At 40.4% G+C, this 12,541-nt stretch overlaps 1 protein-coding gene and 1 long non-coding RNA gene across 5 annotated transcripts in view; one reads left to right on the top strand and one right to left on the bottom strand.

Annotated features, from left to right (window-relative positions):
* LOC310668704 overlaps positions 1 to 4,912 on the top strand; it is a 32,215-nt gene extending 27,303 nt beyond the window's left edge. Inside the window, exon 3 of the long non-coding RNA XR_014506809.1 lies at positions 3,887 to 4,912. This is a non-coding gene — a long non-coding RNA (uncharacterized lncRNA). The remainder of the gene's footprint in view (positions 1 to 3,886) is intronic.
* The window catches only part of IL17RD (interleukin 17 receptor D), a 52,047-nt gene that overhangs the window by 20,595 nt on the left and 18,911 nt on the right, over positions 1 to 12,541 (bottom strand). Inside the window, exon 1 of one of the 4 annotated variants that reach the window (XM_083421172.1) lies at positions 7,334 to 7,505. The exons of the other annotated variants lie outside the window; for them this stretch is intronic. Coding sequence (XP_083277298.1) covers positions 7,334 to 7,345 — 12 coding nt within the window. The 5' untranslated portion in view covers positions 7,346 to 7,505. Of the gene's footprint in view, positions 1 to 7,333; positions 7,506 to 12,541 lie in introns of those variants that run through there. 4 annotated transcript variants of the gene reach the window in all.

The following is a 12,541-nucleotide window of genomic DNA, read 5'->3' as shown; positions in this document are numbered from 1 at the left end:
ACAGAGCTACAATTTTCAGAAATCTTAACAGTTCCCAGGGTTGTTTGGGAGCAGTCATGTTTTTCATTAGGTCCTAGCCCTAAAAAGCAGCTTATCAAAATTAAATGTTTTGAAAATATTTATTGGTTACAGTTATATCCCACAATCTCTACAAGAAGTTCAAGCTGGTGTCTATGGTCCTCCCCTTTCTGATTTTATGCTCGCAAAAACCCTGAGGGTTGGTTAGGCTGAGAGACAGTGACTGGCCCCAAATCATGAATGACTATTAAGGGCTGAGTTTGTTTACACTACGTTTTCAATCTGGATATGAATGCCTCTTTATACTACTTTAATGGCTAGTGTTTTGGAATATACTGAGAACTTTATAAATGCTATACCATTTGTCCCAACTCTCTTCTGAATGACTTCAACTAATTTAGTTAGCTATTATTCCCAATTTGTAAGTACAGAATTCTATCTCAACCCTTTTCATAACTTTGTTGAGTTGATGGAAGAAAGGTGGAAGATAAACGAAAGAAAATAAATACATTTTCAAAAGTATTCCAACATGAAAGCATAAGTGAAGTATTGTTGTGAGTCATTCAAACAGGACCTGCTGCCAGAAGTCCTAAGAACAACAATTGCAATTTATTTGCAAATGAGGCCCACTTGAAATGTTGCTATTTTAGTTACTATTATTTTGGTATTCAGGATGAAAGTGCCAGGTATATACTATTTGGCCCCAAGCCTCTGCAACACAGCCAGAGGCCTAACTAATGAATAAGGACCTTAAATTGGCCAATGGCTAAACTAATAAGTGCCTATCTGTTATGGTCATTTCCTTTATAAGCTTTGAACTTGAAAGCATACTACTTTGTTCCCCAAGCATATGAGTTTAATAAAACACCTACAGACACATGGGCTTGAAATTCAAACTACCACGCAGCTACACTATTTAATTAGCTCGCAATTAAGACTTGTTTCAGGTATATCTTACTTTAACTATAAATGTAAATGTATTGCCTCGGGACTGCACAGCCTGTCAATTAGCCACTAACATTAGTTGAACTTATGGGCAGCTTTTAATTTGTTCCGATTATTGCTGAAAAGCAAGTCTCTCTTGCCTGGGGCTTTTGCTATAAAAATCCTTTGGTCTACACACCAGAACTGAGAGGTAACACACACACAAAAATGAATTGACCCCAAGTTTCATTGAGTGGGAAACAATCATCTGAGTTTTAGGAGTATGCTAGCTTAACAGAAGTTGAAATACTAACTACAAAAGCTTGCAAACAACAATGCACTTGACAGTCTATAACGTAGAATGATAAATGATAGTGTTATGTAAACAGTGTGAAGAAATTACTTGTAAAGGCTAATAAATGGATATAATCAGTAACTGGTACACAGAAGGAGGTCAATTTCATGAAGGCCAATCCATGCAGATTCAAAGCGCAAACGATTGAAATCAGGCAGCAGAACCTATGGTACAAATTGTACCTTACTGTGAAGCCACAAAGAGTTGTATAATTTTGCCAAAGATCAAATTCAACAAGAAAAATACCATCAAAAGAGTGTACCTTTCTGTAAATTGACTCTGTCCATTTTTATGGGGCACAAAACAATAGCGGTTTTTGTATTAAATGAATACATTGTTGCTTTTTAAATTGTTTTGTTTTATATTGTGTACTTTTTCCTGGAAGTCTCCTTGATCTTTTTCAAACAAGTCATCTGAGAAATATTAAGAGCAATAATAATATTAACCAGGTCTTATATCTCATCAGTATATGCATGTATGGTTGTAAACTAGCCATAGTTCACTGAACCATAAATTCGTAAACATTCGGCTCCTCCATGATAATATGACAGCAACAATCACAGATAACAATGGCTCTCAAAGTGAACCTTTCACAGTGGGATCAGGTGTTAAACAGGGTTGTGTTAATGCCCCAACTCTATTCATTATTTTCATTACCATGGTCCTACACTTTGTCGAAGGGAAACTCCCCACCGGAGTAGAAATCATATATCAAACAGATGGAAAGCTCTTCAATCTGAGCAGGCTGAAAGCAGAGTAAGGTTACCGTAACTTCCGTCATAGAGCTTCAGTATGCTGATGACAACGTAGTGTGTGCACACTCAGGGGATGACCTCCAAACCATCCTAAATATCTTTGCAGAAGCTTACGAAAAGCTTGGCCTAACACTCAACATCCAAAAAACCAAAGTGCTGCACCAACAAGTACAAAATAACCCCTCTGCAGCGCCACAAATACAACTCAATGGTGTAATGTTGGAAAATGTTGATCACTTCTCCTACCTAGGCAGTTATCTTTCCACAAGGGCCAACATTGATGCCGAAATCCAGCATCGCCTGAGCTCTGCGAGTGCAGCTTTCTCCCAATTGACGTGCAGAGTGTTTGAGAACCAGGACATTCGCATGGAAACCATAATGCTTGTTTACAAAGCGATTGTACTACCAACCTTACTATATGCTTCTGAAACATGGACCACTTATAAATGCCATCTCCAACTCCTCGAAATATTCCATCAACGGTGTCTCCGAAAACTTTTACACATCACTTGGGAAGTCAGGTGAACTAATATCAGTTTACTGGAAGAAGCCAAGATCATCAGTGTTGAAGCAATGATTCTTCAACATCAACTTCGTTGGACTGGTCATGTTGTGCGGATGCCTGATGATCGTCTTCCAAAACAACTACTCTATTCTGAACTTAAAAATGGAAAGGGTAATGCTGGTGGTCAACAAAAGAGGTTTAAAGACTGTCTCAAGGCAAATCTAAAAAAAATGTAGACAACTGGGAAACACTGGCCTGTGAGCGCTCCAGTTGGAGAACAGCCTTTACCAAAGGTATCCTGGGCTTTGAAGACATTCAAACTCAGGACGCAATGGGGAAACGTGCTAAGAGGAAGGCACTCTTGGCAAATCCACACCGTGATCAACTCCCGCCCGGAAACCAATGTCCCCACTGTGGAAGGACGTGTGGATCCAGAATTGGCCTCCACAGTCACTTATGGACTCATTGTTAAAACAGTGTTTATGGAAGACAGTCTTACTCAGCTACGAGTGATCGCCAGAGAAGGAGGAGGAGGAGGAGGAACATTTATTTCCAATGGACATGACTTGTAACCCACGATTAATTATAAGTGTCCGAAGTAAAAAATAATGGTTTTGCATTCCTTGCCAAATAAGAGCTTCTGGAATCAGAGATCTAAAGCAAAGTTCCCATTAAATTTAAGAGGTGCTGGATCAGTATTAATAATTTATCTAGACTTGCTAACCTCTAAGCCAGTGAATCATGCACAAAACCAAGTTTCAGGCACCTGAGAAAGGCAAAGATCCTTAAGCATAAACCATTTCAGGGCCCACAACAGGAAATCCCTGACTTTGTTCACTGAACTTACTCTCCAGAGCAGCTACTGACTCAGAAACAAAGTGAAGAAACATGGGAAAGGAGTTAAGTTGGCTAGAGCCTAAGGAATTATTCACATTCCAGCTTCTCGATTTGAACGCCAAATGAAATTATACAGCATTTTTTCAACAAAAGGTGTTGCTTATGGCTTCTCATATTCTTTCATTTCAGGAGGGAATTTATCTACAGCAGCTTAATTCAGGTCCCCTTTCTAACCGATATGTAGTGAGTCAGTGAATTACTAATAATTCCTACCTTTATCAATCAGGAAAAAGAACTGATTAGTTTATGTGATCAATGTTTTCCTAAGGCCCAATATCAAAAAATATCTCTGTTATTTTGTACTTTCAGATTTGCCACAAATAGTATCCCATGTTTCTAAAGGAGCCCAAAGCTGCAGTTCTATACTTCAGATGTTATACTTCCCATAATATGTGTGTGTGTGTGTGTGTGTGTGTGTGATTTCTTTTTCAGATTAGAGCAACAATGAAAGAACAACAGTCCAACAACAAACAACCATCCAAAGAAAACTCAACAAGAGATTGAGATTTATCACAATGAAGCGTATTTTGACTATACAAGATGGATCTCAAGTTACATCAAACAGACTCTTCAAAAAGAAAAGGTGTAAACTCTAGACCCATTCCAATATTACAAATCCATCCCATGTAAAGTCACAAAAATTAAATAATGTGGAGAGACAGGCACAAAGACATGCCATCAGTTTTAACATCCTTATTAAACACATAGATCTGTGCCTGCACTTATAGATTGGGTCTTGGAGGTAGGAAATCACTACCCCGCAAAGCATAGCCTGTGTACCAGACCAAGACAGCAATCACAATTTATCCTTCATATGTTGTTAATTAGCATGCATATGTTCCTAATTTCATGCTCCCACAAGGCAAACTGAAGGAAACAATTGGTTTTGAGTTTGAACACAAAGAAAGAAATAATCAATATTACTTGCAAGCGCTATTTAATAAACTGAAGGCTTTATTATTCAAATTGTCAAACTCTATGAAGATAGCTCAGGTTGCTGAAATATTTGATAGAAATGTTTATATAAATTAATGTTAAATGCTGTATTTTGGCTAGAGTAGTGCCTTAAAAAAAGGAATGCCAGACTAACCTCCTAACACACACACACACATACCGGTATATACTTCAACTAAGTTGTAGCCACTTTCTTCCTCTCAGTGTATCGCCACCCTCACTTTACTCAAACTTCTGCCATTGTTTTAAACTATCACTTTTCCTGTTGTAGCGTCTACCCCACCTGACTTCATGTAAAACTGGGATTGTGATGTGGCACTACAATGTGGCCTGCATGCAATGACATTCTTACATTTTTATTATATGGAAAGATATTGAAGTTTTATCTGTGATACTCTATTAAATCAGAAGTAATCAATCACTTAATGTTGCAACTATCAAATAAAGGACATGCATGTGCGCAAAACAAGTTTTACCCACTCTTCTGCAGCAGGCCTATGTTAGTCGCTGTGCAATACACACATTTTCTGGTCACACAGACTTTTAAAAATTATTTTAAAATTATTAAATAAAGGCTATTATCCACACACACACAAAGAGAAAAATGCCTGTAATTATCGATTTAGTGTATATATATGAACAAGGTGAGACTGTAGTGCTTGAGCCCTGAAGTGATAGTATGGGATGCACCACTTCCAACTGCAAGTCAGGGGTAATGGTGGCTTATTTTAATGTGCCCTACAAGTAGAAAGTAGAATACTTTAGAATACAAGTAGAATACTTTGGCCACCTCATGAGAAGAGAAGACTCCCTGGAAAAGATCCTGATGTTGTGAAAGATGGAGGGCACAAGGAGAAGGGGACGACAGAGGACAAGATGGTTGGACAGTGTTCTCGAAGCTACCAGTATGAGTCTGACCAAACTGCGGGAGGCAGTGGAAGACAGGAGTGCCTGGCGTGCTTTGGTCCATGGGGTCACAAAGAGTCGGACACGACTAAACGACTAAACAACAAAACAACACAAGTAGAAAGCTGGCATAGACATCAGAGAGCAGGTTCACAATACTACTACTTTCCAAGTGAAAGTATTCAAAAATGACATCTCAAAATTCAAGTAATGGAAAAGAGGTGCACATTTGCACAGTATAATTAACTCAATATTTAAGAAACAAAGGAATCCGTTTTTTTGCAAATGAAAATTGTGCAAATTGTAGATTCTGTAAGAATGGAACACCTGGATCATGAAAAAGAATACCTCCTTTGACACCGCATTCTACTTCAGTCTTTCTCCAAATAGCTCAGGCAGTTTATTGAATCCAAAGTTTTTTTGCCCCGCTCATTAAAAGTCTCCTTTTCTGCGAATGGCATGGAAACTTTGAATTCAATCCAGACTATATGGGTTTTCTGCCATTTTATCCTCACAACAATCACTTCATGGATCCAATGAAGCAGACCCAACTTCATGAAAGCTTATGCCATAATAAATCATTTTAAGTCTTAAAGGAACCACAGGGCTGATTTCTCCCCCTGTGAGGCAGAGCAGACTGAGAAGTGGTTGACACAAGGTTGCTTCATAGCTGCGTAAGGTTTTGACATCTGCTACTCAAACAGCATCTTAAAAAGCAGAGAGCCCACCTTGCCAACAAAGGTCCGTATAGTTAAAGCTATGGTTTTCCCAGTACTGATGTATGGAAGTGAGAGATGGACCATAAAGAAGGCTGATCGCCAAAGAATGGATGCTTTTGAATTATGGTGCTGGAGGAGACTCTTAAGAGTTCCATGGACTGCAAGAAGATCAAACGTATCCATTCTGAAGGAAATCACTGGAAGTGCTCACTGGAAGGACAGATCACGAAGCTGAGGCTCCAATACTTTGGCCACCTCATGAGAACAGAAGACTCCCTGGAAAAGACCCTGATGTTGGGAAAGATTGAGGGCACAAGGAGAAGGGGATGACAGAGGAAGAGATGGTTGGACAGTGTTCTCCAAGCTACCAACAAGAGTTTGACCAAACTGCGGGAGGCAGTGGAAGACAGGAGTGCCTGGCGTGCTCTGGTCCATGGGGTCACGAAGAGTTGGACACGACTAAACAACTAAACAACAACAACACTCAAACAGCACCCAGTACTACAGTACACTAACTCATGAAAGCTGAAGTCACAATTACTACTCAGTACAGCATCCTTCGCCAACCTGGTAGCCTCTGCACGCTTTAGAGTTTGAAAAGAGCCACCATCAGCCCCAGGCACCACAGGTTGGGCAAGGCTGCAATACAGACAATACATCTCACCTCTTTCTCCTACCCACAAAGCATACTGTGTCAAAAACCAGCTATTTCAGTTTCTTCTGAATTTAAGAAAAAAAATAGGGATAAATATTATAGGTGTTAGGGCATTACCCTTGAACAATTTGTCCTTTTCTGCTAATACACTATTTTGTCTGTTATATCTCTTAGTTTCTTCCTTTGGAATGGAAAAAAACCCTTTGTTCTCATGTTAACACAGTTAATGTTTTGACTTCCTGAGAGCACAATACAACCTTCCAGGGAGTAATCTTCCTGGCGACCTGATCTAGTCACTAGATACTTCCTTTTCTTTCACAATGCCAGACGCTACACATTTGAGTCCTCCTTCCAAATTCTCTTGGAGATTACAGGGATTTCTCCTGCCTGCCCCCTCCTCTCCAATCACAAGAACTCAGAGCAATGAGCTTAATAGTTAAAGCAGGTAAATAAAAAACATTTATTTATCTATGTAAAATAATTTATATTAGCTTTCATAGAAGTCACAATGTAGTTCAATAAAACTTTCAGAATAGAATAAATGCAGCAGTCAGGATAAACACTGGTATTAATCACCAACAAAGGTCCAGGAGAAAAAGTAAACTTTTAAGCAAGTGCCAAGAACCAAGAGCACTAGGGATTTACCTTATATCTCATATAACTAATAGGGGAGCTTTTAGAAGTAACAGGACAGAAAATCCTCCTGGCTGTCACAAGTTGGACTCAAGCAGAAGAACTTCACTGGAAGATCTGAGTGAGCAGGTAGATAGATGATAAAACGCGTTAATAACCAGTGTGGTTGGCCACCTAGACCTCCAGCATCAATAGTGGATCAAGGCATACCTCACACTATGCACCTTTTCCTTTGGGTGGTGACAACCCCATTAAAACCACCTAATTCCAAGAGACAGGAGCCACCCACGCACCGACAAGGAAACTGTCTTATCAAGACTTTGCCTCTGCTTACTGGACAGCACCCAGTCAACTATTAAGGACTTGCAGAGCCACACTTGATTTAGATGTAAGAGAGGAATAAAGTTGGGCTCCAAACCTCTTGATCGGGGTAGGCAACCTAAGTCCCGGAAGCCGGATGCGGCCCAATCGCCTTCTCAATCCAGCCAGCGGACAGTCCAGGAATCAGCGTGTTTTTACATGACTAGAATGTGCTTTTATTTAAAATGAATCTCTGGGTTATTTGTGGGGCATAGGAATTCGTTCATTCCCCCCCCCCAAAAAAAAAATAGTCCGGCCCACCACATGGTCTGAGGGATGGTGGACCGGCCCACGGCTGAAAACGGTTGCTGACCCCTGCTCTTGATGACTGCCCCTGACAGTTTTGTACCTATGTTGAACACCACTGGAGACAAGATAGAGCCTTGCAGCATCCTACAGCATAACTGCCAGGGAGCTGAAGTATTTACTCTCTAGACCTGGCCCTGCAGGTAAGAGCAGAACCACTGCAAAACACTGTGTCCAACTTTCAACCCATTCCATTGCGAGACTAAAGGCAGGTGGCACGTCAGCAGCAGTCCCAAACATTTTCTTTGTCCCAACACCAAATGTATGTCATCAAAGCCCAACCCCCATGAGCAAGGGGTATTTCAGCAAGGGAAATAGAAAATTTGAGTATCATTGCAACACCCTACCCTTCAGTCCCCTGCTTTTTATTTTAAGGGCCTTCTCCTTTGTCAGCATGGTTATAAGGAGGAGATCAGAAGCATTTGCTTTCATTTTCAGGTAACTGGCCATGGTTAGTGATTCGGGTTTGTTTTTAATACACTGTTGTTAACACTAACCACAGTTCCTGGGGCTTGATCCTAACGGCAAGCAGCTGCTAGTTGAAAAAGGAGATGCGTATTCTCTTTATAACTGCACCAAAAGGAGGAAAGAGGAAGACTCCTATACACAGAACTATTGTTAAGTGCTAACAGAGCAGCTGAATTAGGCAACAGAAATGTTTTCAAATAATTTGGCAGGATCATTAGGCAAAATTGTGACTGAGAAGATTAAGTTTATAACTGAATGCCAAATAATTCTTTTCTCTAAACACATTGCATCTTTTGTCTTTTAGTCCCTTTCCTTCCAACTTCCAACTTTTTTTTTAAAAAAGTATAAGCATAATCAAGCCCATTGATTTTATTTCAGCAGGGAATGCTTCACGCATTAAACTCAACAAATTTAAAAATGATAAACTCTGGCTGGATTGTGCCTTACGTATGTAATGCACGTACAATGTCTGGCAATGAAATAATTACACAAGTTATACGTATCCACGGGGGCTGTGAGTACATGTTCCTCAAGCAACAGCCTACCATGACACATAGCAAGGCTTTTTTCAGGGGTAACTCACCGAAACTCAGTTCTAGCACCTCTCAGGTGGGTGCCTTTGCTATTCTAAGAGAAAGAGGGAGGCGTTCATGGTGAGTTCCGGAACCTCTTTTTCTAGAAAAATAGCACTGCTACATAGCATACCATTTTGGAAACGGAGAGCACTTTCAAAAGCAGTCCATGAGACGACTGCTGCTCAAACTTACAAATCCTAGAGGTCAAGCCTTGGATCTGCCCAAGGTAGCTCTTTGGATCCCAACCTATATATTTTAGGTAACAGGAAAATATTTGTTTTGCTTCTTTTCAGTGGCCTCTTCCTGTGCAAAAGGTACTGTTTTCCAAGGAGACAAACCAGGCTTCCTCAACCTCGGCCCTCCAGATGTTTGGGACTACAATTCCCATCATCCCTAGCTAGCAGGACCAGTGGTCAGGGATGATGGGTACTGTAGTTTCAAAACATCTGGAGGGCCGAGGTTGAGGAAGCCGAGATAAACTGATGCACTACACTAAGAAAAATGTCCATTTTCAGTTTAAATGCAGTGTTAGACTTATCAAAACGTACACAAAAAGAGGTGGAAAGTTCATGCAACTGGATCTAGGTCTGCTCATTGTGTGTAAACATTTCAAATTTTTGAACATACCTGTTGGTGTAAGTTGTCAGAGCCACTCTTTATCGAGCTATGAATAGAAAAAGGTATATTGTAAAGGTTTTTGGAATCCTAACCCAGGCAGACTGCATCAGAATAAAAGAGCAGCAATTACTCCTACTGTGCTTCAGCTAGTTAGCAGGTGTTGGTTTCCAAAAAAGAACGGAACGCTAAAACCCTGCTGATACAAAGAGACAGGTGTGGCCCATTTAGATTCCTCTGTGATTTAAGACCAAACAGAGCATATAGTGAGATATTGGGTGTCAAAGGAAAGAAATATGGGAAAGGACCAAATATGAACTATGAAAAGTCTCATTTTTGTAGAGAAATAGATGTGTGCGTATTTTTTAAGAGATCCCTGGTAAAAGTTATGTTTTACAGCCATATTGCTAAAATATGGGACAGGACTGTTCCCGTGATAACTGAATGATATACTCTATCAAAGCAAAAAGGCAAAGTGTGTTTCCAATCCCATTGTTCCACCTTTTATGGAAACCTAGGGACAGTTCTTGCACTTCTTGAATGGTATTGTTGCTTGCCCTAATAACAATTCAGTATGCCCCATGCACATGGCTACTGTATTTGAAACACAGCCAGACCTGCTTAAAGAAGTGGTAAACATGCTACTAAAGCAATTGAAGAACTGACCTAGCAGTTGTGTGACAGCATGAATGAGTCTCCAACATGCTGTAGCAAGCAGGGCTTGAATTCCTCGATAAATGCATGTTGAGGAATTCAATATTTATTTTATTTTATCTGCACTGTAAAATAAGCAAAACAAAGTTTTTTAAAAACTGCACTTTTAGTATTTAAGGTTTTTTAAACCTCCTTGTTGCTTATTGCTGAGCCTCTTGTGCTAGATTAAATACAAACATCTTTGTAGCAGGGTAACTGGGGAAGCAAAGGCTCATAATTAGCCAGTCATTAACAGCCCTATCTTAATCACACTGTTGGCAGGTTCTGCCTCACAGTGGCTTATCTAAGGACAGCATGATTTTAAAAAGCACAAGGTACCACCTGCAACAGAAGGTTAAGCCCAAGGGTCACCAAAGCGGTGCCCATATAGCAAATTCTACTGTAGCCAATAAACAGCTTAATGCAAGCCCAGCTGCAGCACAGAGGGTAATTTCAGGGGGACACAGCTACAGAAGGATCGCTCTCCGGTTATGACCTCCCTGGCAGCAAAAATGCTCCTCGCCAGTCCACACCTAAAGCTTGCTTCAAGCCTAATTTCAGCAGGCAGGGGTGGGGGAAACAAGACCCTGGGGGAAAAACAAAAGCCTAACTGACTGCATAGGGGAAGCCGGTGTGTATGCATGTATTTGTGGTTGCCATGCATGTTGTGGTGTCTATGTGTGTGTGTTCATGATAGCTTCTCCAGTTTGCAAGAGTGCCCATGGACCCGAAAAGAGTGGCAATAGCTTAGCCTACACAGCAAGTGCCCTCTGAAGTCTTCCATTAAGCTTGGAAATTAGCAGAGCTCCGCTTGCCAAAATGACAACACTATACTTGTTTTTTCAAGCCTTTTGCAAGTAGAGACATTCTGAACAGGCTTGGACTGCCACATTTTTATTGTTATGCAAGTCGCTTGCTAGGAGACGTCCAAGCTGATATGTCACTTTCAACAAAAGCTAGCAAAGTGATGGTAGAAGTCTTCTGAGCGTATATCCAAGCTAACATGCATACCATAAAAGCTGTACTGTCTTGATAGCAGGAGTATAGTTGGGGGGGGGGGGAGGGGGGAAGAGCAGGAAAAAACCAGGACTTGCATGATTGAAATCAGAAATGAAATGAGAGGCTCTTTTCTACATTATCCCAAGAAAAACAAGGTTTACTATTTTGTACCAGTGGTAATTTAGATATAAGGTGTAGAAACATCTCCATTGTTCCAAGCAAGTTGTTAACAATGCAACCTATGCAAGGCTCATCCACCTCAGTGTAGTTACTCCCAAGTAAGAGTGTTACTCCCAAGTAAGAGTTTCTCCTAGCAGTCTTTGCAGAGAAATGATAAATAATTTCAATATTGACAGTTCCGCTTACTATCCACTTAGGTATAAACATAGGTTAGAGGAGCACAGGAAGTGTGGCATGCAGCCTCCGTCTCTAAAACCTTAGCAAGCACCTGGAGATGGGCCAACAGATGGTTTCAATAGATTCCTCAGGAATGGGAGAAAATGAAGTATGCACATTTCAGGAGCGGGAGGGGGGCGCTGAATGCAAATTCCATCTTTCGTTTTCTTAATACTTATACCATACTAAGAAGTTGGAAGAGATTTCAGGGGAAGGAATGCAAAGGATCAAAAAGAAACACACACTGCAACTGTGTGCTTTGTGTCTTCAAATTTACATATATATATATATAATTCCTGTCCCACCGCTGCAGAAATATCCCCACTGGCTAGAAACAAAAGTCTCCTTTTCATGCAAGAAAAACTGGGAAGTACAGGAATATCTGAAGGTGAAAAGACAAACTTCCAGTCAATTCCCTCTGTATTCCTAACTCACTAGTCCCCCAGAATATAAGAACAAAGGAAATTATTCCAAGGATCACAAGATTCTGCAGTGGAAATTTTAACCTGGACATCTGAACTGATCATTTAAGAGGAAAGAGGAAGTACTGAAATTTTATAAGACCTAATTTAAGTAAAGCTGTTTTGAGCATCACCATTCGAGATGCAACAGACAGTCATGCCCAATACAAATACACTCAATGTACTCCACTGATGTAATGAAATCCTCTGTCTGTCTGTCTGTCTGTCTCTCTCTCTCTCTCTCTCTCTCAATGTACCACAGAGTGGACAGTTGTCACAGTTAGCTACGTAGATGCAAAAAACCCTTCCCTATATTCAATAGCATAAGCTAGGAATAATCCACCTAG

The sequence above is a fragment of the Podarcis tiliguerta genome (assembly GCF_965153285.1).
Source record: "Podarcis tiliguerta genome assembly, chromosome: 2".
Classification (NCBI taxonomy): Eukaryota; Metazoa; Chordata; class Lepidosauria; order Squamata; family Lacertidae; genus Podarcis; species Podarcis tiliguerta.
This window is presented reverse-complemented; position numbering and strand designations above follow the sequence as displayed.